This window comes from Chiloscyllium plagiosum, unplaced genomic scaffold, assembly GCF_037043375.1.
Source record: "Chiloscyllium plagiosum isolate Xiang-an unplaced genomic scaffold, Cpla_swu_hap1 HiC_scaffold_22, whole genome shotgun sequence".
Taxonomy (NCBI): Eukaryota; Metazoa; Chordata; class Chondrichthyes; order Orectolobiformes; family Hemiscylliidae; genus Chiloscyllium; species Chiloscyllium plagiosum.
The window spans coordinates 65,195,834-65,221,361 of record NW_028270160.1 but is presented as its reverse complement, the minus strand read 5'-3'; the positions used below and the strand labels follow the sequence as shown (position 1 = coordinate 65,221,361).

At 44.4% G+C, this 25,528-nt stretch overlaps 1 protein-coding gene across 2 annotated transcripts in view; it reads right to left on the bottom strand.

Moving 5' to 3' along the window:
* Positions 1-22,688: 22,688 nt before the first annotated feature.
* Positions 22,689-25,528, bottom strand: part of LOC122561003 (uncharacterized) — a 62,188-nt gene continuing 59,348 nt past the window's right edge. For both annotated transcript variants that reach the window (XM_043712267.2, XM_043712265.2), the window contains one exon: positions 22,689-25,411. In XM_043712267.2, the coding sequence (XP_043568202.1) occupies positions 25,408-25,411 (4 nt within the window). In that variant the 3' untranslated portion in view covers positions 22,689-25,407. The remainder of the gene's footprint in view (positions 25,412-25,528) is intronic.

Sequence of the window (25,528 nt, the reverse complement as noted above, 5' to 3'; positions counted from 1 at the left end):
TCACTTGCTATTTCCAGACTAGTCATTTTCCTTAGTCCCAGACTGCACACACTCTATTCCTGATCTGGTCACTCTGTTCCTGAACCAGCCACTCCCCTGATCTCAGACCACTTGCTCCCCTTTCCTGTACCGGTCCGTCCCTTAATCCCGGGTCACTCACTCCCTTAATCCAAGACCTGTCACTTTCCTTAGTCAGAAGTTGCACGATGCCAAGTTATGACTCAACAAGTATTTCAAATCACAATCTTTCAGAGCACAGCTCCTTCGTCACCTGAAAGCACTCTGAAAGCTTGTGATTTCCATTAAATCTTTTGGACTCTAACCTGATGTTATGTAATTTATGATTTTGTCCACCCCACTCCAACACCAGCACCTCCACATCATGGCTTTCCTTAGTCCCAGACTGCACACACTCTATTCCTGAACTGGTCACTATCATTTATCCCAGACTGCTCATTCCCTATTCCTGGACCAGTCACTTTTGCATGCCGGTCCAATCATTTTGCTAATCCCGGACAAGTTATTCCTCCAACTCAATGCCCTTAACCCAGAACTTGTTACTCCCCAGTGCTAGACGCTCACTCATCTAACCAGACTCGTCACTCCCTATTTGCTCACATGATCCCAATCATTCATTCCCCCATTTCTGGACTGATCCCTCCCCTATACAAACACACTCACTTCCCCAGACTATTTCCCCAACACAAGCCTGAGATCTCTCCCTAATCCTGGATCAGTCAATTCTACAATTCTGGTCTGGTCACTCCCCTGATCCTGGATCGATCACTCTCTTAATCTTGGACTCGCCAGTCACTCTCTTAATCTTGGACTCGCCACTCCTCGAATCCTAGTTCAGTCATTTCCTCAATTCTGGTCTGATCACTCATCTCAACCTGGACTAGACACTCCCCAAAACCCAGACTGATCAGTCCCCATAATAACAGACCTGGTCACTGCTCTAATCCTGGACCAATCACTCCCTCTAATCTCAAACAAATTGCTTCACCTAATCCTGAACTGGTTATTCTCCACATCGCAGACTTGTCAATGCCCCAGTCCCTGACTGGTCACTTCCCATAATCCTGGACCAGTCACTTTTTAAAATCCTGAACAGGACACTTGCCTAATATGAGATCCATCACTCCTTTAATCCTGGAGCAGTCATTCCCCTAATCCTGGACCCATAATTCCTGAACACCTCCAAACCACTCACTTGTGTATTCCCAGTCCAGTCATTTTCCTCAAACTGAACCAGTCATGCCCCTAAATCCCTGATTCTGAACAGGTCACTCATAGTCTCAGTCCGATCATTCTCCAATATCAACGTGGTCACACTCTTAATCCTGGACCATTCAAACCTCTCAATCCCTAAACTATCACTCCCCTAATCCCAGACCTATCACTCTCCTTAATTTCAGACAATTCCAAACAGTCATTTCCCTAATTGCACAGCAGTCACTTTGCCAACAATACATCTGTCATGCCTATATGGGCCAGTCAATTCCTCTAATCCCAGATCAGTCATTCTCCTAATACTGGACCACTCACCCCTAATACTGAATCGGACATTCCCCCAACCCTGGACTGGTCATTTCCCCAATCCCAAACTGGTCATTTCCCCAAACCTAGACTGGTCACTTCACTCAACCCTGAAGTGACACTACAACCCCGATCCCAGATGGCACACTCAGTTTGTTATCCACTGACCTGCTACCCATGGATCTGCATTACGTATGAGATTGGCCCCAGACTGCTTTGTTTCCCATTGTCTTGTTTGTTCTGCCATGGTCCTCCATCGTATGCAGAAAAGGTATGTAAGAATGGCATCACATTTTATATTATGCACAGGAAGTTTGTTTGTGCATCCTTTGTTGATAACTAGTGTAACTACTACATTCAATAAATGACTGGTCACTCATCCTAATCCCCAAACAATCTCTACTCCAATCCAGGACTGGACTCTCCTTCCCATTCCCAGACCAGTAATTGAGAAGAAAAAGGGAGCATTTTATCTAAATGGTGAGAGGGTGCAGAGCTCTGAGGTTCAGATGGATCTGGGTGTCCTCATCACACTACGTTAGTCCATAAGTACAGAAAGTAATCAGGAAAGCAAATAGAATGGTATAATTTATCACAAAGGCAATTTAATACAAAATTAAGGAGGTTATGCTTCAGTTATACAGGTGTGACTGCATCTGGACTAATGTGTACAGTATTGGTCACCTGTTTAAGGAAGGATACAAATGCATTGGAGGCAATTCAGAGAAAGTTTACGAGACTAATACCAGGAATGGCTGGTTATTTTATGAGGTAAAGTTCAATGGACTAAGCTTATATCCAGGATTTTGCCTGTCCTCGGATGCTGCCTGAATTGCTGTGCTCTTCCAGCACCACTAATCCAGAATCTGGTTTCCAGCATCTGCAGTCATTGTTTTTACCTAAGCTTATATCCACTAGAGTTTAGAAGGGTAAGCGTTGACTTGATTGAAGCATAGACGATCCTGAGGGGCTTTGAATGAGTAGATATGGAGATCATATTTCTTATAGGGCAATCTAGAACTAGGAATCTCTGTTTAAAAATTCACTCTAATCACAGACTGTCCCGGACTCCAGACCAGTCACTCCCTCATTCCCTCAATTCCTAATTGGTCATTCTCCTTTAATCTCACACTAACTGCTCCCCCCATGCCACACTAGTCATTGACCCCATCCTGTCTTGGTCATTTCTCCCATTTCTGGAACTGATACTCCCCCAAACACTGGTCACTTACCCAATTCCAGAATAGTCACTCTCCCCACCAATCATGGAGCAGTCACACTCCAAATTTTGAACCAATCACCAACCTCTAAATCTCAAACTAGTTGGCTGCTCCCTTCTAATCTGAGCATCAACCCCAATCCCTCCCAATCCCAGGCCAGTCATTCCCCCACCAAAACCCACACCAACAGAATCAACATTGAAGCTGTGATTGAGACCTACCTAAAATGCCATCCTTCATGATTGACAAACGCCATTCTGCACAGGACATTGAAAAGTAAATATCACCCCTCGCCTAGGTTGGGAGGGGAGAGGGGAGAGGAAACCATAGGTCATATCAATTATTTATCAAAGGGAATGATAGAGGGAGTGGTAAAGGCAAGACATACAGAAGTACAGAAGGTGGTAGAGCCAAAGCTCAGTGACCAAGACAGGATTGGAGGTCAATGATTAGTGTGGCATGGGGGAAGTAACTAGTGTGAGGTTAGTATATTGGTGCTGCAGTGATGCACCTTCTGCAGATGAACAAAGACTTCAATTGTGATTTTCTGGCAAGGGGAGGTCAAGCAGATCATTTTCATAAAATTAAAGAAAATACCACCTAGGCAGGGTTGTGTGCGGCCTATAGGAACACACATACACATACATGCATTCTCCTCACTATCTTCTAGCCAATGTCTGTAATGTCATGTATAAGGAACCCCCAGCTTCTGTCATGATACTACAGGTTTCTTACAGAAACTCAGCACCCACAGACCAGTCAAACCAGGAATATTCCTTGTCACAGTGGATATTTCAGCACTTTACACCAGCATCTCCCATGACGACGGCATTGCTGCAACTGTCTCAGTACTCAATACCAACAACTGCTAATTTCTGCACACTATCCTACATTTGTACCCTAATGCACCAACATTTTCATGCAGAAGTTTGAGGGAGATTTCTTTGCTGCATAGGATGTCTGACCAATGCTTATACACCAGATACATTGATGACATTTTCTTCCTCTGGACTCATGGCAAGGAATCACTGAAACGGGTATCAACAGGTTTCATCCCCTCTGTCTCATTCTTGGACGCACGCATCTCCATCAAGGACAGACACCTCAGTACTTCACTCTACCACAAGCCCACGAATAACCTCACGATGAGGAGCTTCTTTAGCTTCCACCATTAGAAAGGCCATCCCTTATGGACAAGCCCAGCAGAATCTGCTCAGATGAGGAGGAACGCGATGGACATTTAAAGGTTTTGAAAGATATCTTCATAAGAAAGGGATACTATGCTCAACTCATCGATCGCCAGTTCCGAAGCACCACAACGAGAAGCCGCAGTGACCTTCTCAGAAGGCAGACACAGGACACGACCGATAGAGTAATCTTTCCTCTCCAGAATTCCCCCAGCATGGAGAAACTACGCTATGTTCTTGCAGCCTTCAACATATCATCGATGGCAATGAACATCTCACCAAAATTATCCCAAGCCTCTACTTGCCTTCAAAGAACTGCCAAAACATAAACAGACAGTTGTTTGCAGAAAACTACCCAGCATTCAAGATATTCCTGTTAGGGTGAAAGGAAAGGCTGTTAGGTGTAGGGAAAGCTGCATGATTAGAGAAATTGAGGTTTTGGTTAAGAAAAAGCAGGAAGCATATGTCAGGTATAGACAGGAGAAATTGAATGAATCCTTAGATGAGTATGCAGGCATTGGGGAATACTTAAGAGAGAAATCAGGAGGGCAGAGAGGGAATATGAGATAGCCGTAGCAAATAGGGTTCAGGAGAATCGAAAGGGATTTTGTAAATACATTAAGGACAAAAGGGTAACTAGGGAGAGAAGAGGGCCCCTCAAAGATCAGCAAGGCAGCCTTTGTGTGGAGCCGCAGGAGATGGGGGAGATACTAAATAAGTATTTTGCATCAGTGTTTACTGTGGAGAAGGACATGGAAGATATAGAATGGGGGGAAATAGAGCTTGTAAAATGTCCATATTACAGAGGAGGAGGTACTGGATGTCTTGAAATGCATAAAAGTGGGTAAATCCCCAGGACCTGAACAGGTGTGCTCCAGAACTATGTGGGAAGTGAGGGAAGAAATTGCTGGGCCCCTTGCTGAGATATTTGTAACACAAATGAGGGCTGGAAGACTGAGAATTGGGTAACATGGTGCCATTATTTTAAAAAGGTGGTAAGAAAAAGCCAGGGAACTATTGACCAGTGAGCCTGACATTAGTGGTGGGCAAGTTGGTGGAGGGAATCCTGAGGGACAAGACTTACTTGTATTTGGAAAGGCAGGGACTGATTAGGGATAGTCAGCATGGCTTTGTGCATGGGGAATCATGTCTCTCAAACTTGATTGAATTTTTTGAAGAAGTAACAAAGAGGATTGATGGGGGCAGAACGGTAGACGTGATCTATATGGACTTTAGTAAGGCATTCAACAAGGTTCCTCATGGGAGACTGGTTAGCAAGGTTAGACCTCATGGAATACAGGGAGAGCTAGCTACTTGGACACAGAACTGGCTCAATTGCTTTTCAGACTGGAGGCTTGTGACCAGTGGTGTGCCACAAGGATCAGTGCTGGGTCCACTACTTTTCATCATTTATATAAATGATTTGGATGTGAACAGAGGAGGTATAGTTAGTAAGTTTGCAGTGACACCAAAATTGGAGGTGTAGTGGACAGCGAAGAAGGTTACCTCAGAGTACAATGGGATCTTGATCAGATGAGTCAATTGGCTGAGGAGTGGCAGATGGAGTTTAATTTAGATAAATGTTTGTTGCTGCATTTTGGAAAAGCAAATCAGAGCAGGACTTATACACTTATACACAGTCCTGGGGATTGTTGCTGAACAAAGAGATCTTGGAGTGCAGGTTCATAGTTCCTTGAAAGTAAAGTCACAGGTAGATAGGATATTGAAGAAGGCGTTCGGTGTGGCTTCCTTTATTGGTCAGAGTATTGAGTACAGGAGTTAGGAAGTCATGTTGCAGCTGTACAGGACATTGGTTAGACCACTTTTAGAATATTGCTTGCAATTCTGGTCTCCGACCTATCGGAAGATGTTGTGTAACTTGAAAGGGTTCAGAAAAGATTTACAAGGATATTGCCAGGGTTGGAGGATTTGAGCTATAGGGAGAGGCTGAATAGGCTATTTTCCCTGGAGTGTCGGAGGCTGAGGGGTGACCTTGTCGAGGTTTATAAAATCATGAGGGGGGCATGGATAGGATAAACAGACACCCTTAGGTGGGGGAGTCCAGAACTCAAGGGCATAGGTTTAGGGTGAGAGAGGAAAGATATAAAATGACCCTAAGGGGCAACTTATTCATGCAGAGGGTGGTGCGTGTATGGAATGAGCAGCAAGAGGAAGTGGTAGAGGCTGGTACAATTACAACATTTAAAAGACATCTGGATGAGTTTATGAAAGGAAGGGTTTAGAGGGATATGGGGAGAAAGTGAGGTCTGCAGATGCTGGAGATCAGAGCTGAAAATGTGTTGCTGGAAAAGCGCAGCAGGTCAGGCAGCATCCGGGGAACAGGAGAATCGTCGATTCTCCTGTTCCCTGGATGCTGCCTGACCTGCTGCGCTTTTCCAGCAACACATTTTCAGCTTAGAGGGATATGGGCCAAGTGCAGGCAAATCAATGTGGACTTGTTGGGCCGAAGGGCCTGTTTCCACACTATAGGGAATCTAATCTAAAAAAATCTAAAAATGGGACTATGTTAGGTTAGGATATCTGATCGGCATGGACAAGTTGGACCAACAGGTCTGTTTCCGTATTGTACAGCTTTATGACTCTATGACAACATCGATCACAAAACCACACAATGTGCCACGGCAACCTTTGCAAGACACGTCAGATCATCGACATGAATGCTACTATTACATGTGAGAACACCACTCACCATGAACAAGTCAAATACTCATGTGACATGGCCGATGTTGTCTACCTCATGCTTTGCAGACAAGGATGCCCCACAGCATGGTATATTGGCCAGACCATGTAGAGGCTACAGCAACAGATGAATGGTCACGATGCAACAATTGTCAGACAGGAATGTTCCCTCCCAGTCAGTGAACACATCAGCGGTCAAGCACATTAGCCTAGATCTTTGGGTAAGTGTCCACCAAGGTGGCCTTCAAGATACACAACAACACAGAATCGCTGAGCAGAAACTGATAGCTGCCACACCAAGCCATCATGCACCCAGATAGAATGTTTTGTATGGTGCATCTGTAAAAGTTGCTGAGGGGGCTTATGAACATGCCACATTTTCTAAGCCTCTTTAGGAAGAAGAGTTGTTGTTGTTCCTTCTTGACCATTGCATCCAAGTGGGAAGACCAGGCCAGATTGTTGGTTATTGTCACTCCTAGGAACTTGACACTCTCAACCTGCTCCGCCTTAACTCCATTGATGTAGATTAGGGTATGTCTCTCTTCTTTCTTCCTGAAGCCAATGATCTGTTCTTAAGTTTTGCTAATATTGAGGGAAAGATTGTTTTCTTTGCACCACAACACCAAACATTTTATCTCCTTCCTGTATTCTGACTATTGCTTTGATATCTGGCCTACAATGGTAGCGTCATCAGCAAATTTGTAGATGGCATTTAGATGAAATTTGGCCACACAAGTCATGATTGTACAGGGAGTACATTAGGCGGCTGAGTATGCATCCTTGCGGGGTGCTGGTGTTGAGGATTATCATGGAGGAGGAGTTGCCTGTCTTCACTGATTGCGGTCGGTAGATCAGAAAGCTGAGGACCCAGTTACAGAGGACGGAGCCAAAACCTAGGTCTTGGAGTTTGGAGATTACTTTGGAAAGAATTATTTTTTCCAGGCAAATGTCATTGGGGCAGATGAAAAGTAATGAGTAATTCTCCTGACAGCTTGTGGACCTGCAGCCTTTTGGTTAATGGGAGCTTGATATTCCCTGTAGTCAAGATTCCAGTGGTGCTGGGAAAGGACAGCAGGTCAGGCAGGAATCATCAGGAATTCATCAGGAATATTGCCTGAAACGTCGATTCTCCTGCTCCTTGGATGCTGCCTGACCTGCTGAGCTTTTCCAGCACCACGCTATCGACTCTGATCTCCAGCATCTGCAGTCATCACTTTCTACTACAAAAAGTTGATAGATTTAGTTAAGGAATATTACCATGCCAAGCCTCCTCTAATTCTGATACGCTATCGGTTTGAGAACCGGCGGATTCTATATCGGGATATTTGACTAGTTTCAGGCGACTAGCAAAGACATGTGACTTTGGTTTAACCCTTAATGAGATGCTGAGAGACCGTTTGGTATTTGGGATTAATGATGTGACCATACAAAAGGGCCTATCATGTAAAGTCCAAGTGGACTTCACACAGGCACCATAACTGGCTTTATCATTGGAAAATGCTACCAGTGGAAAATATGAGTTGCAGGATATTCCAATGGAAGTGGAATCACTCGCCAGTCCAAATGAGCTCGGAGAATATCACTTGAGTGAAGGCAATTGCATAACCTCACTCAGGACATATCCTGAATAGAGGGACTCGAGGTCAGCCCACAGCAAAACCCCAAAATAAAGCCAAGACTCAGCCAAAAGATTAAAAGTTTCTTCAGGATATGGGCCAGCAAGCCATTGTAGTTGCTGCCGGTATGCTGACTCGAAAGCAAAAGAGTCCCACTTGACCAAAATAGAGTAAGAGAACCCATAGGCCGGTATCCTGGAGAGTACACACCCTGGAAGGTCCATCTAACATCTGGTTTGGAACAGTTAAATTGCTTAGCAACATCTAACTCAAGACCAATCAAAATGAGCGTCTCGTTAAATGTTCTAATAAGAACGTAAGAACGAGGAACAGAAGTAGGCTGACTGGCTCTTTGAGCGTGCTCCGCCATTCAATAAGATCATGAGATCATGACTGATCTTCTCATGTCCTCAATTCCACTTATCCAGCCTCTCACCATAACCCTTAATTCCTTTACTGTTCAAAAAATTATCTATCTTAGCCTTAGAGCATTCAATGAGGAAACCTCAACTATTTCACTGGGCAGAGAATTCCACAAATTCACAACCCTCTGGGTGAAAAAGTTCCTCCTCAATTCTGCTGCTCAATAAATCTGCTCCCCCTAATTTTGAGGCTGTGCTCTCTTGTAGTTTCACCCATCAGTGGAAACATCCTGTCTGCTTCCAGCCCTTCATAATTTTATATGTTTCATTCTTCTGAATTCCAATGAATATAATCCTAGTCTACTCAGTCTCTCCTCATAAGCCAATCCCCTCAACTCCAGAATTAACCTAGTGAACCTCCTCTGCAACCCCTCCAGTGCCAGTACGTCCTTTCTCAAGTAAGGAGACCAAAACTGCATATAGTCCTCCGGGTGTGACCTCACAGCTGTTTTTAAACTTTAGCAATGAAGGACAAAATTCAATTTGCCTCCATATGCATTTGGAAAATATAATAACGAGAAAAAAATAACTAGAGAGAGAATAGGATCCCTCAAGGACAAAGTGGACATGTACATGTGAAATGGCAGGAGATGAGCAAGATCCTCAATGAATGTTTCTCCTCTATGTTTACCGTGGAGAAAGGCATGAAGACTTTGGTACCTGAGGAAGTTAGTGGTAATATCTTGGGGACAGACCATATCACAGTGGAGGAGATGTTAGACGTATTAAAACATATTAAGATGGATAAATCTCCTGGTCCTTACCAGATATATCCAAGAACCTTGTAAGAGGCTAGAGAAGAAATTGCAGGGGCCCTGACTGATATTTTTGCATCATTGTTAGCCATGGGTGAGGTCCCAGAAGACTGGAGGGTAGCAGATGTTGTGCCCTTATTCAAGAAGGGCTGCAAAGAAAAGCTTGGGAACTATAGACCAGTAAGCCTAACGTCTGTGGTTGGTAAGTTACTTCAGAAGAATCTGAGGGATAAGATATACATGCATTTGGAAAGAGTTTGATTAGGAGCAGTCAGTACAGCTTTGTGCATGGGAGATCATGCCTCACAAATTTGTTAGAGTTCTTCGATGAAGTGACCAGGAAAGCTGATAAGGGCAGGGCAGTAGACCTAGTCTGTATAGATTTCAGTAAGCTCTTTGATAACGTTCCAAATGGTAGGCTGCTCTGGAAGGTTAGATCACATGGAATCCAGGGCGATCTGGCAAATTGGCTTGATGGAAGGAAGCAGAGAGTAATAGTGGAAGGATGCTTATCAGACTGGAGGCCTTTGGCTTGTGGTGTACCTCAGGTTGACACTGGGCCCATTGCTGCTTGTTACCTTAATCAATGATTTGGATGAGAATGTATATAGCACGGTAGTATGTTTGCAGATGACACCAAAATCATGGACAGTGAGAAAAGTTCTCAGAAATTGCAACAGGACCTTGATCAGCTGGGGAAGTGAGCTGAGAAATGCAAATGGACTTCGATATAGGTAAGTGGGCGGTATTCCTGATGAAGGGCTTTTGCCCGAAACATCGATTTCGAAGCTCCTTGGATGCTGCCTGAACTGCTGTGCTCTTCCAGCACCACTAATCCAGAATCTGGTTTCCAGCATCTGCAGTCATTGTTTTTACCACGGTGTTACATTTTGGAAAGTCAAACCAAGATAGGAGTTTCATGGTGAATGGCAGGGCCTTAAGGAGTGCAGTGGAATAGAAGGACCTTGGAGTTCAGGTGCACAGTTCTCTGAAAGTAGAGTCATAGGTAGACAGGGTAGTGAAGAAGGCTTTTGGCGAACTGGCCTTCATCAGTCAGGGCATTGAGTATAGAAGTTAGGAAATTATGTTGCAGTTATACAGGATGTTAGTGAGGCTGCACTTGGAGTATTGTGTTTGGTTTTGGTCACCTTGTTATTAAATTGGAAAAAGTGGAGATGAAATTTACAAGGATGTTGCCAGGACTTAAGGGTCTGAGATTTAGGGAGAGGTTGAACAAGCTAGGACTTTTCTCCTTAGAGCATAGGGGACTGAGGGGGTATCTTATAGAAATGTATCAGACCATGAGTGGCATGGATACAGTGAATGCACTCAGTATTTTTCCCAGGTTGGAGAATCAAGGACTAGAGGGCATCAGTTTAAGGTTAGAGGGTAAAGAATAAGAGGGAACCTGAGGGGCAATTAGAATTCTTTGAAGACATTACAAGCATGGTGGACAACGGGTACCGAGTAGATGTGCTCTTTCTAGATTTCCAAAAGGAATTCAACAAGGTGCAGCACAAAAGGCTGCTGCATAAGATAAAGATGCATGGGCAATATATTAGCATGAATAGAGGATTGGTTAACTAACAGGAAATGTGTTGCTGGAAAAGCGCAGCAGGTCAGGCAGGTCCTGAAGAAGGGTTCATGCCTGAAAGGTCGATTCTCCTGTTCCTTGGATGCTGCCTGACCTGCTGCGCTTTTCCAGAACACATTTTCAGCTCTGATCTCCAGCATCTGCAGTCCTCACTTTCTCCTAACTAACAGGAAGCAAAGAGTGGGGATAAATGAGTGCTTTTCTAGCTGGCAATCAGTGACTAGTGGTGTGCCTGAGGGATCAGTGTTGGGACCACAATTAATCACAATTTACAGAGATGATTTGGAGTTAGGTACTATGTGTAGTGTGTCAACATTTGTGGATAAGACTAAGTTGAGTGGTAGAGCAAAGTGTGCAGAGGACTGTGAAACTTTGCAAATGGAAATATATAGTTTAAGTATGTGGGTGAAGAGCTGGCAGACGGAGTACAATGTTGATAAATGTGAAGTCATCCATTTTGGTAGGAATAACAATAAAAAGGACAATTACTTGAATGGTTAAATATTGCAGCTTGCTGCCTTTAAGAGGGACTTGGGTGTCCTTATGCATGATTCACAGGACGTTGACCTGTAGTGCAACAGATAATTAAGAAGGCAAATGGAATTTTGTCGTTCATTGCTAAAGGAATTGAGTTTAAAAACAGAGAGGTTATGTTGCAGCTGTATAGGGTGCTGGTGAAGCCACACCTGGAGTACTGTGTGCAGTTTTGGTCTCCTTACTTGAGAAAGGATGTACTGGCACTAGAGGGAGTTTAGAGGAGGTTCACTAGGTTGATTCTGGAGTTGAGGGGGTTGGCTTATGAGGAGAAACTGAGAAGACTGGGATTATATTCATTGGAACATAGAAGAATGAGGCAGGATCTTTTACAAACACGTAAAAGTATGAAAGGTATAGATAGGATAGAAGTAGAGAGGATGTTTCCACTGGCGAATAGACAAGATGGCAGAGTCTCAAAAGTAAGGGGAGCAGATTTAGGACTGAATTGACGATGAACTTCTTCACTCAGAGGGTTGTGAATCCATGGCATTCCCTGCCCACTAAAGTACATGATCATAGAATATAGAACAATACAGCACAGTACAGGCCCTTCAGCCCTCAATGTTGTGCCGGCCTTTTATCCTACTCTAAGATCAAACTAACCTACACACCTTTCATTTTACTTTCATCGATGTGCCTATCCAAGAGTCCCTAATATTTAGGGTGTAGGTTTGTTCGCTGAGCTGTCGGTTAGCAGAAAGACAGGCTTAGAGTTGTGAATAGTTTTAGATTAGATTCCCTACAGTGTGGAAACAGGCCCTTTGGCCCAACAAGTCCACACTGACCCTCCAAAGAGTAACCCACCCAGACCCATTTCCCTCTGACTAATGCACCTAACACTATGGGCAATTTAGCATGGCCAATTCACCTGACCTGCACATCTTTGGACTGTGGGAGGAAACTGGAACACCTGGAGGAAACCCACGCAGACACAGGGAGAACATGAACACTCTGCACAGAACAGTTGCCCGAGGCTGAAATCGAACCCGGGTCCCTGATGCTATGAGGCTGCAGTGCTAACCACTAAGCCACCATGTTGCCCTGCCCCTTTTGTTGTTTAATATTCAGTTTTAGAGTTAAATAATAAATTGGTATTATTTTCTTTAGATCGAAGAATTTGGGAGTTCTCTGTCACTCGTACTTTAAAAGATTACAAGGCGAGGTGTTTGGTTTAATTAACAGGAGTCACTGCCGTGTCATAATAACCTATACTGGGGAAACTTTACAGATTAACAGTACAAGTTTGGTTTTGATCTCTTCTCTGAAGCAGCTGATTCAGTTACCACTGATTGTAGTAAAAGGCTTGGGACCGAGCTTGATGGGATGAAATTGGCTGAGAAAGATTCACATAACTCCCCTGGGCCAAATGGACTATACCCAAGGTTACTACAGGAAGCAAGGGAAGAGATTGCTGCACCTTTGGCAAATACCTGCGATCTCACTGTCCAGTGGTGTAGTACTAGATGATTGGAGGGTGGCAAATGTTGTTCCCTTGTTCAAGAAATGGAAAAGGGATAACCGTGGGAATTACAGACCAGTCAGTCTTACATCGGTAGTGGGCAAATTATTGGAGAGGATTCTGAAGAGACAGAATTTATGATTATTTGGAAAAGCACAGCTTGATTAGAGATAGTCAGCATGGCTTTGTGAGGGGCAAGTCATGCCTCACAAGCCTTATTGAATTCTTTGAGGATGTGACAAAACACATTGATAAAGGTAGAGGAATGGATGCGGTTATATGATTTAAGCAAGGCATTTGATCAGGTTCCCCATGGTTGGCTCATTCAGAACGTAAGGAGGCATGGGACTCAGGAAACTGTGACTGTCTGGTACAAAATTGGCTGGCCTATAGAAGACAGATGGTGGTAGTAGAAGGAAAGTATTTAGCATTGAGCTCAGTAACCAGTGGTGTTCTGCAGGAATCTGTTAGAACATAGAACATAGAACAATACAGCACAGAACAGGCCCTTCGGCCCACGATGTTGTGCCGAACATTTGTCCTAGCTTAAGCACCCATCCATGTACCTATCCAATTGCTGCTTAAAGGTCACCAAAGATTCTGACTCTACCACTCCCACAGGCAGCGCATTCCATGCCCCCACCACTCTCTGGGTAAAGTACCCACCCCTGACATCTCCCCTATACCTTCCACCCTTCACCTTAAATTTATGTCCCCTTGTAACACTCTGTTGCACCCGGGGAAAAAGTTTCTGACTGTCTACTCTATCTATTCCTCTGATCATCTTATAAACCTCTATCAAGTCACCCCTCATCCTTCGCCGTTCCAATGAGAAAAGGCCTAGCACTCTCAACCTATCCTCGTACGACCTATTCTCCATTCCAGGCAACATCCTGGTAAATCTTCTCTGCACCCTCTCCAAAGCTTCCACATCTTTCCTAAAGTGAGGCGACCAGAACTGCACACAGTACTCCAAATGTGGCCTAACCAAAGTCCTGTACAGTTGCAACATCACTTCACGACTCTTGAATTCAATCCCTCTGCTAATGAACGCTAATACACCATAGGCTTTCTTACAAGCTCTATCCACCTGAGGGGCAACTTTCAAAGTTCTGGGACCTCTGCTTTTTGTGAGTTTTATAAATGACTTGGATGAAGAAGTGGAAGGGTGGTTAGCAAGTTTGCTGATAACATGAAGGTTGGTGGAGTTGTGGATGATGTGGAAGCTGTTGTAGCTTGCAACAGGACGTTGACAGGGTGCAGAGCTCGACTGAGACCTGGCAGATTGAGTTCATCCTGGAACTGAAAAGTCTGGAGTTGAAGGGTTTTAGGCCAATTTGAATATAGCTGCCTCAGGCAAAAAGCTTTTATGTTAAAAAAAAAGACACTTGTACAATGAAAGGAGTGTAGCCAGTTCTTTCAGCTCAGATTTTCTCTGGTTTGGTTTGGTTTGGTTTCAGCACAGTAGGATTGAAAAAGGTGCTGAACCCCAAAGAAGCAGGTCCAGGCTGATCTTCCTCTCTCTCTGGCTTCCCTCATGCCTGAATTTGATTTAATCTTTTGTGGCAAGGGTGTTTATGGGGATTGTTGCAAGTATTTGGACAGCATCATTAAGTTGGGTTAATCTGCTGGGTTTTCAGATAGGTCAAGTTATTCTGCATTCTGTTCTCTTTGTTTGTGTTTCATTTGGTAACCTTGTAAATGAATTCTATTTTTTTTAAAACTAAGTGATTTGACCAGCAGTATCGCTCCTAGAATATCCACTACACACCTGCTTAAAACAACTAGCAAAGTTAGGGTTTGGGCTACTTTCTTCAAATGTTTTGTTGGAGTCTGGCCTGGTCCATATTAATGTCCATTGGGGGGTCCCTCAAAGTTGCCACCCAATTGATAGGGTTGTTAAGAAGGCGTTTAGTGTGTTGGCTTTCATTAGCAGGGTATTGAGTTTTAGAACTAAGATGTTATGCTGCAGCTCTATAAAGCCCTGGTTAGACCACACATGGAATATTGTGTTCAGTTCTGGTCACCTCATTAGAGGAAAGATGTGGAAGCTTTAGAGAGTGTGCAGAGGAGATTTACCAGGATGCTGCTTTGACTCGACACCATGTCTTATAAACAAACTTTGAGGGAGTTAGGGCTTTTCTCATTGGAGTCAAGAAGGATGAGAGATGACTTGTCAGAGGTGAACATGATGAAGAGAGGCATAGATAGACCGGATAGACAGAGACTATTTCCCATGGTGGAAATGGCTATGGGAGGCATAATTTTAAGGTGTTTGGAGGAAGGTTTTGGACAGATGTCAGAGGTAGGTTTTTTTACACAGAAAGTGATGGATGCGTGGAATGCACTGTCAGCATTGGTAGTAGAGTCAGATACATTAGGGACATTTAAGCAACACTTATATGGGTCCATAGATGATAGAAAAATGTAGGGTATGTAGGTTAGTTTGATCTTAGAGTAGGATAAAAGGATGGCACAATATCGAGGGCCAATGGCCTGTACTGTGCTGTAGTGTTCTGTGTTCTATGTTCTAGATTGCCTCAACACTTTTTGATGAGAAAGTGACTGACTGAGTGAAGTCCTAATTAAGGAAGCAAGTCCACGATTCTGCAAGGCTCACCCACTGCCTTTGCCTTAGGGGTAAAAGTAGAAGCAGGAATCAGAAGCCTGAAAAGCGAAAGAATCATCAAACCAGTCCAGTTTTCAGAATGGGCAGCACCAGTTGTATAAATTATCAAGACTAATGAGTCAATTTGCCTTTGTGGGGATTTTAAATAAATGGTAGACCAGTTTTCGCTTTGAGGTTTTATATGCAAAACTGGCAGGGGGATTTATCCTTCAAGAAGCTGGACATGAACCATGTATATTTGCATTTGCAGTTAGATGAAGATTCCCAGAAGTATGCTACATTAATATCCCTAAGGGTTTGTATCAATATATGAGACAGCCATCTGAGGTATCGTCAGCCTGTGCAATTTTTCAGCAGACGATGGAGAATGTTTTACAAGGTCTACCCCAGGTCGCCATTTATCTAAAAGTTATGCAATAACAGGGTAGACCAATAAGGAGCACTTCAAAAACTTAGATTTTTCTCCCACGCAGATGTATGCTTTAGAAGGGAAAAATGTGTGACCCAGCTACCTGGGCTACAGAGTCGACAAGACCAGGTTGCACCTGTTGGAAAATAATGTGAGGGTGATCAAAGATGCCCCTGCTCCCATATCTGTACTGGAGCTTAGGTTTTTCCTTGGGCTGGAGAATTATTACTGAAAGTTCATACATAAGCTGGCCTCCATCCTGGCACCTTTGTATCAACTCTAAGGTCAGCCTTAGAAATGATTGTGCAACCAAGCCATAACTTAGAGGAATGTGAAGAAACAGCTATCAACCTCTAAGATGTTGGCACACTATGGTCCCAAGCGAGATCTGGCATTGACATGCATTGTCTCCCATAAGACATAGGGATAGTATTAGCTCATTGGTAGCCTAATGGAAAGGGAAACTCAATTGCGCATGCATCCAGGACTTTGCAGAGCGTAAATACACCTAGATAGAGAAGGAAGCTATGGCGGTCATATTTGGAGTTAGAAAGTTCCAATACATTTACAGACGTGCATTTGCAATAATAGCGGATCACAAATACTTGCTATGTCTACTTAAAGAGGACAATGCAGCACCACCCATAGCTTCAGGCTGAATTCAGCTAATACGAAGTGCAAATAAATACAAGTTGGAACATCATCTGGGAAGCCTAGTAGCAAATATTGATGCATTGAGTGGCCTCCCACTGACAGCTACAACACAGGTGATACTCAACTGAAAGAGTCTGTAATGGTTTCAAATTTTCTGGACATGCTTCCAGTCACAGTGGACAATCTGGCTTTGGACACAGAAAGATCTGGTCCTGGCAAAACTGAAATAACTAGTGGTGAGAAGGGAAATCAAAGGGCTGTCACAACCAAAATTAAAACCTTTTCAGATCTGGAGAGACTAGATTACAGTAGAGGATGATATTATTATGGGGAGCAAGAGTGATTGTCCCAAATAAAGGTTGCTGCCACATACTAGCTGAACTTCACCAGGGTCATCCAAGTGTTTCCAGAATGAAGGCATTGACAAGAAGTTATGTCTGGTGGTCACAGTTGGATGCAGACATACCTGTGTTAGTGGGGCAGTGCTCAGAGTGCCAGCAAGGACAAAGATTGCCACCAGCAGCTCCCCTATATTTGAGGGAATGGCCAGGTAAACCTTGGACTGGGAATACGTCGACACTACAGGTCCTTTCATAGGTTCAATGTTCTTAATCATTGTGGATCCCCACAGTGTCTGAACACGTGTATAGAGCTCATTCATGTTTGATAGAAAAATCAAACATTTTACTATCATTTTCTAAGCAGTATGCGATAGAAAAGTGGTGTACGTATTCTGTAATGCATGGTCACAGATAATGGGCCATTGTTTACCAGCAAGGAATTTGAGTATTTTTTAAAAGTTGAATGGTATTCATCATATAAGGACAACTCCGTACCATTCATCATCCAATGGTCTGGTAAAAAGAACAGTGCAATTCCAAAGACAGGCTTAAAGAAACAGCCTATAGTTTCACTAGATACCAAACTGTCCTGGTTCTTATTTGATTATAAGATCACCTCTCATGCAACTACAGGCATCACTCCAGCAGAGTTACTAATGAGGAGAAGACTCCACATCAGGTTATATCTGATCTTCGCAGTCCTGAGGTTGTGGGGGAGGGTGAAGCAGCATCAGATTTTACACCCTTGAGGTCTCAATATTGAATTCCACAATGTCAGAGCATGACTTCTGTCCTTCATTTCTTTTTACACCACCCCACTTTCCTCCAGCCATCGATTTTCTCCTATTTACACCTTCAAATTACATCTCATTCTCTCTTTTACCACTATTGTCACCCCCTTTGCCATTTGCTCTGGGCACCCTCACAATCTGTTCCACTTGCTCCTCCTCCCCCTCTGTCCAAAGCATAAAAATAAATATTTTCCAGCCCCATTCAGTTCTGATGAAGAGTCATGCTGGTCTTGAAATGTTAACTTGTTTTTCTCTCCACAGATGCTGCTAGACATGCCAATTTCTCCAACATTTTATATTTTTTTTAAATTTCAGATTGCCATCATCCTAGTATTCTGCTTTTCATAGAATCCCTGCAGTGTGGAAACAGGCCCTTTGGCCCAACAGGTCCATGCCAACCCTTCAAAGAGTAACCTACCTTGACTAATGCACCTATCTGCACACCCCCTGAACACTATGGGCAATTCAGCATAATCAATTCACCTAACCTGCACATCTTTGGATTGTTGGAGGAAACCAGAGCACCCACAGGGAACCCACGCAGACCCACACACAAGGCTGGAATCGAACCCAGATCCCTAATGTTGCGAGGCAGCGGTGCTAACCACTGAGCCAGTGTGACAAACTGCCTATCTTTGTGTCTGTACTAAATCACAATGCAAATACTGTTAGCCTCTAAGCTCTGGCTGAAGGGGCAAAAAAGACAAGGCAGAGACGTTGTGCTGGAAACATTCAACCCTTTGAGAAAGTGTGAGCATCTATAACATGCAGAGCTGATAATGTGGGGTTAACCTGACAATGTTATTGTGGAGAGGAGTTGTGTGAATTTGTATGAAGAACAAAAATCTTCAGTTAGATCATGACAGGAAAATGAAGATCCTTTTCAAATAACAGCACAGAGGGCGAGAATGGTCTCAGAATAACTGAGTGAAGTGCTGTACTGAAAGATCTGGACACCAGGGGGTGCCAGAAAGCCTCTCTTGGCCTTCCTGTCTTTCCACAGTCCCAACTTACTGCAGGTCGCAGGATCTGGGGAGATCACATTGGGTCAAAAGGCATGTGACTCACAGCTTTATTTAACAGAACTCTGCAAAAATAGGATATTGTGTAAGACAGGAGGCCACACTAATCCCAATATTGAGTGAAGGCATCAGTGGAATTGTTGGGACATGTAGACAGGAACAGGAGGGACTGAGCTTCTACAGATAGTGGGGATGAAGCCTGAAGCACTGACCAGGAAGTTAGGGTTAGAGGGATCTGTGGAGACGAACAGCTCCCACCTGGTACATGGGAACATACAGGCAATAATGAGAGCTTGAAGAAATGATCAATTGTGTGGACAGGACGGGGCAACAACATCTAAGGAGTCTCAAAATTTCTGCATCTTCCTGGCTGGATAGGACCATCTTTATTAGTGCCCCAGGTGATACACAACAAGTCTCCCACATCCTGACTTTCTTCACTCTGGACTCCCTCAATCTGCTGGCGGTATTTGCTGAATTTCATTACCTTCTACCCATCAATATGTCTCTTAGGATCCTGATGCCATAATTGCAAAACTACCACTTGCCCTGTATTTTGGTTCTCATTTTCTTTGTTCCCATGCTTCTGACTGCCAACACCGAGAGAGAACTTTGCTACATTTGAGTGGTGGATTAAAAGGTCAAGGTAAGGCTTTACTCCATCCTGTGTAAAGTGACAGAATGTATATGTGTTGGTCATTGATGAAGACTGGCATAGATTTGACTGCTTGCTGCATCCACGTGGCCACACTTTCTATGGAGGGAGCGATCAACACAAATAGCTGAAACCTCCTGGTACTCATGGCTGAAATGGACGCCTCCATTTTCTCTCTCTGAGTGGGGGTCGCGAGTTCTCTCTGGCAGATGCACACATACTTCCTGTGTTGTTCCACAGTTTCCTTTTTTATAGATGACCCCATGATGCTCAGCATTAATGTGGCTGAGCAGAGTCTGGAATATCCTACACTCTGTCCTGTGGGACAATGTAGTTTATGAACATCATGTGTATCTAAACTGATGGGGGGAGCACTTCACTGGTATGACAGTGCTCCCTCAAAGTGTGCAACCTCCTTTAGGACCCTTTTAGCATCATTTTATCCCTCCATTATAATCTGCAAAATGTAGCCTCCTAAATTAACCGCTGCCCCACCTCAGTAAGCTCCATATTGTAATACCACCATTATAGCTCTGTCATACAGATATGCAAATGAAGCAAGAGTGAAGTGACAAGAAACCTTCTCACACAGCGAGTTGTTAGCATCTGGAATGCACTGCCTGGAAATTTGGTGAAACTGGTTTCAATTAAGGCAATCAAGAGGGCATTGGATGATTATTTGGATAGAAATTGTTTACAAGGATATGGGGATAAAGAGGAGATTGGCACAAGATAATGATGCTCAGTTGAAAAGTCCATGCAGGCAAACTGGCTTCCTTCTGCACTGTGACAATTATGTGATTTTAACCTATTAGAACCCCGCAATGTAATCTACCCTTTAATACCCCCAATGCACCCTCCCATTATACACCCCATTTTAACTCGCCCACTGTAGACCCCAGCCTTTCTTTGTTACCACCCTTTCTGTAACCCTGCTATTCTAAGCCTGTTCTAGCTTAATTCTAACTTTTTGTTGCCTTGGATTCAAGACTGGACGAATGTCATCCACTGCATTAGTGTGGTATTTGCCCTGTTCACAGACCCAATGCTCTGCGGTCTCTCTCTGAATGAGGGTGGAGATTAAGGTACACAGGCTCAGCAAGTGCAGATTGCACCAGTACTTTCCAAAAGTCAATTCCCTCTGGCGCTGGGTCTCAATATTCTTCAATAACTTGACATATGCAATGATTTTTGAACTTTCAATTTCTTGAATATTTGCCTTTTATTAGTACCCACAGCCATCTGAGAACATTTTGTTGAGTTACAATATATAGAAATCTGTTACTATTTGTAATATTACACAGATAAAGCTTCACAGTTAGAACAATCCGATAAATATATCTGTATATGAAAGATAATGTGTGATAAATCTTTATGTAGTATTCACATTGTTTAAAATCAAAACAGCTTCCTAAGAAGGTTTGTTGAATCATATTAATGCTTTCATATTAAAACCTTTCTGCTCAGGCACAGTATTAATTTTTGCTGCCCTCGTCAATTTCACTGGTCAGATTTTTGTTTCTGTGGTGTTGCTGTCTTAACCTTTTTGGGAGATCAGTGTAAGATCCTGTATATTGGCCCAATATGGCTATTTACAGTATTTCTCTGGAGATCTGGTGCTCTCTTCACTGGAGGAGAAAGTGAGGACTGCAGATGCTGGAGATCAGAGCTGAAAATGTGTTGCTGGAAAAGCGCAGCAGGTCAGGCAACATCCAAGGAACAGGAGAATCGACGTTTCGGGCATAAACCCTTCTTCAGGAATGAGGAAAGTGTGCCCAGCAGGCTAAGATAAAAGGTAGAGAGGAGGGACTTGGGGGAGGGGCGTTGGAAATGCGATAGGTGGAAGGAGGTCAAGGTGAGGGTGATAGGCCGGAGTGGGGTGGGGGCGGAGAGGTCAGGAAGAAGATTGCAGGTTAGGAAGGCGGTGCTGAGTTCGAGGGATTTGACTGAGACAAGGTGGGGGGAGGGGAAATGAGGAAACTGGAGAAATCTGAGTTCATTCCTTGTGGTTGGAGGGTTCCTAGGCGGAAGATGAGGCGCTCTTCCTCCAACCGTCGTGTTGCTATGGTCTGGCGATGGAGGAGTCCAAGGACCTCATGTCCTTCGTGGAGTGGGAGGGGGAGTTGAAGTGTTGAGCCACGGGGTGGTTGGGTTGGTTGGTCCAGGTGTCCCAGAGGTGTTCTCTGAAACGTTCCGCAAGTAGGCGGCCTGTCTCCCCAATATAGAGGAGGCCACATCGAGTGCAGCGGATGCAATAAATGATATGTGTGGAGGTGCAGGTGAATTTGTGGCGGATATGGAAGTATCCCTTGGGGCCTTGGAGGGAAGTAAGGGGGGAGGTGTGGGCGCAAGTTTTGCATTTCTTGCGGTTGCAGGGGAAGGTGCTGGGAGTGGAGGTTGGGTTGGTGGGGGGTGTGGACCTGACGAAGGAGTCACGGAGGGAATTGTCTTTCCGGAATGCTGATAGGGGAGGGGAGGGAAATATATCCCTGGTGGTGGGGTCCATTTGGAGGTGGCGGAAATGACGGCGGATGATACGCTGTATATGGAGGTTGGTGGGGTGGTAGGTTAGGACCAGTGGGGTTCTGTCCTGGTGGCGATTGGAGGGATGGGGCTCAAGGGCGGAGGAGCGGGAAGTGGAGGAGGTGCGGTGGAGGGCATCGTCGATCACGTCTGGGGGGAAATTGCGGTCTTTGAAGAAAGAGGCCATCTGGGTTGTACGGTATTGGAACTGGTCCTCCTGGGAGCAGATGCGGCGGAGACAAAGGAATTTGGAATATGGGATGGCATTTTTACAGGGGACAGGGTGGGAGGAGGTGTAGTCAGGTAGCTGTGGGAGTCGGTTGTTTATAGTAAATGTCCGAGTTGATTCGGTCGCCCGATGCATTTTCCGCCTAGGAACCCTCCAACCACAAGGGATGAACTCAGATTTCTCCAGTTTCCTCATTTCCCCTCCCCCCACCTTGTCTCAGTCAAATCCCTCGAACTCAGCACCGCCTTCCTAACCTGCAATCTTCTTCCTGACCTCTCCCCCCCCACCCCACTCCGGCCTATCACCCTCATCTTGACCTCCTTCCACCTATCGCATCTCCAACGCCCCTCCCCCAAGTCCCTCCTCCCTACCTTTTATCTTAGCCTGCTGGACACACTTTCCTCATTCCTGAAGAAGGGCTTATGCCCGAAACGTCGATTCTCCTGATCTCTTCACTGCCAGCTTTGAAAAGAAATTCCTTGTATACAAGTCAATGTGTTCAGAGTCAAACCCATTGGGAAACTGCCTCAGTTTGGGCAACAGACCGACCACCTCCCCCCCCACCCCGTGTCGTCAGGGAAGTGTCAGACACTGGCCCCTCTTGAGTAACACCCCTTAATTCAAAAATCCTGAAGTAGGGAGTTTAGATTTTTGGAGCGGTTCACCAGTGAATACCACTGCCCCCGGGCTTTGGATTTTGGAATGAACAGTGCAGGAGTTAGTGATAATTGATTTAATAGTAACATATGCAGACCTTGAACCCCTGAGTAAAGGTTAATGCTTGATAATCTGTAAAAATGTGTTCATTGATGCCAATTTGTATCAGGGTAGGGGAATGGGTCTGGGTGGGTTACTCTTCGAAGGGTTGGTGTGGACTGATTGGTCCGAAGGGCCTGTTTCTGCACTGTAGGGATTCTAATTCTAAAACAAAATGCTGGCGATTGCAACGGGTCAGACAGCATCCATGGAAGACAGCAAGCTATCATTTCGAGTCTAGATAACACTTCATCAGGGCTGAAGTAAAGTGTGGATAGGACAGCATTTATGCTATAATTTGGGTGGGGGAGCATCCTGGAGGTAGTGCATGTAGGGTGCTTGTGAAGAAAATATATTGTTAGTTCAGTTTAACTGATTTGAATGTGAGAATGGCAGAACAATGGTACATCTCCTGCCAGACTTGAAAGGATTGTAAGTGGGATGGGGGGAGGGGAGGACAATCTAAAAGAAAGGGAAGAAATATTCATAATTTAAAGGTATTGAACTCCATAGTAAGTCCAGAAGGCTGTAAAGTGCCTAGTGTGAAGATGAGATGTTGTTCCTCCAATTTGTACCATGATTTACTGCAGCATGCCAAGGACAGACATGTAGGCATACGAGCAGGACGCTGTGTTAAAATCATCAGCAACAGGAATGTCAGGGTCCTGCTTGCGCACAGACTGGAGGTGTTCCGCGAAGCAGTCACCCAGTCTGCATTTGGTTTCTCCAATGTAGAGTAGGCTACATTGGGTGCAGTGGATACAATGCACAAGATTGAAGGAGGTACGGGTGAAATGCTGCTTCATCTGGAAAGACTGTTTAGGCCCCCAGATAGTGAGCAGGGAGGAGGTGAAAGGGCAGGTGTTGCACCTTCTGTGGTTACATGGGAAGGTGCTGAGGAGGAAGGGAGTGGTGTTGGTGGTTGTGGAATGGACTGGAGTGTCCCAGATGGAATAATCCTTGAGAAATGGTGATGTAGGAATGAGGAGAAAGTATGTTTGGTGGCGGCATTCTGCTGGAGTTATCTGAAATGATGCAGAATGATCCTTTGAATGCAGAGGCTGGTGGAATGAAAAGTGAGCACAAGGGCAACCCAATCACACTGTTGTGAGTGATGGGAAGGGGCAAGGGCAGAAGCATGGTTGATAGGTGGAATGCGATTGAAGGCCCTGTCAGCCACAGTGGGTGGGAAACCATGGTCATGGATGAAGCAACCAATGTCAGCAGCGCTGTTTTGGAAAGTGGCATCATCCAAATGGATTCTCTGATGAAGAGTCACCTAGACTCTCCATGGATGCTGCCTGACCACTATGATCTCCAGCATTTGTTGTCCTCAGTACAGATTCCAGCATCTGCAGTAATTTGTTCGGACATTTTCTTTAATGGAACTGTAGTTTATCGGAAATATCTTAAATATGTCCGAGGTCTATAATCATAGTTGCAGTTGAGCTAGAAACCAAACCAAGAAACTGAAAGTAATATAAAATAAAACAATCATTTTGACAAAGACAGAAATTCCTGGAAAACTTCAGCAGGTCTGGCAGCATTTGTGGAGAGAAATCAAAGTTAACTCAAGTTCTGAAGGAGGGTCATGCAACCCAAAATGTTTAGATTAGATTAGATTAGATTACATTACATTACATTACAGTGTGAAAACAGGCCCTTCGGCCCAACAAGTCCACACCGACCCGCCGAAGCGCAACCCACCCATACCCCTACGTTTACCCCTTACCTAAGGCTACGGGGAATTTAGCATGGCCAATTCACCTGACCTGCACATCTTTGGACTGTGGGAGGAAACCGGAGCACCCGGAGGAAACCCACGCAGAGACGGGGAGAACGTGCAAACTCCACACAGTCAGTCGCCTGAGGCGCGAATTGAACCCGCGTCTCTGGCGCTGTGAGGTAGCAGTGCTAACCACTGTGCCACCGTGCCGCCCCTGATATCTCTGATATCTCTCCACAGATGCTGCCAGACCTGCTGAACGTTTCCATGAATTTCTGTTTTTGTTTCTCATTTACACCATGTGCAGCTATTTTGGTTTTTAATCATTTTGACAATCCAGGTGACATTACTTGAAGTCAGAACTTTGTCAATTAGTGAATTGTACAAACATAAAGAAGGTCACAGAACCTCACGCATTACAGAAAAGATGGATAAACACAATCTTCAACATTGTGGACCTGGCTTCTAACAAACTGGTCTGCTTTGTATTTAAAATAAGTTTCCAGAAATTCCTGGATGACAGATCAAAGCAGCCACTCAGTAGTGCCAACTGTGCTATGTCCATAGTGCTGCCCCAGAGACTCCCCCTCTACTGGATCAGATAGATTGTCACACGTTATTGGAATTTCTCTGGACAGTGTTCTTATCTGAAAGAATATGGAGAAAATGTCAGGTCAACAGAAACAGCTCGCATTACATTAGCTATCAAATCCACTGGGTTATTTAACAGTGATTTTGAAATTCAGTAACATCGAACCCTTATA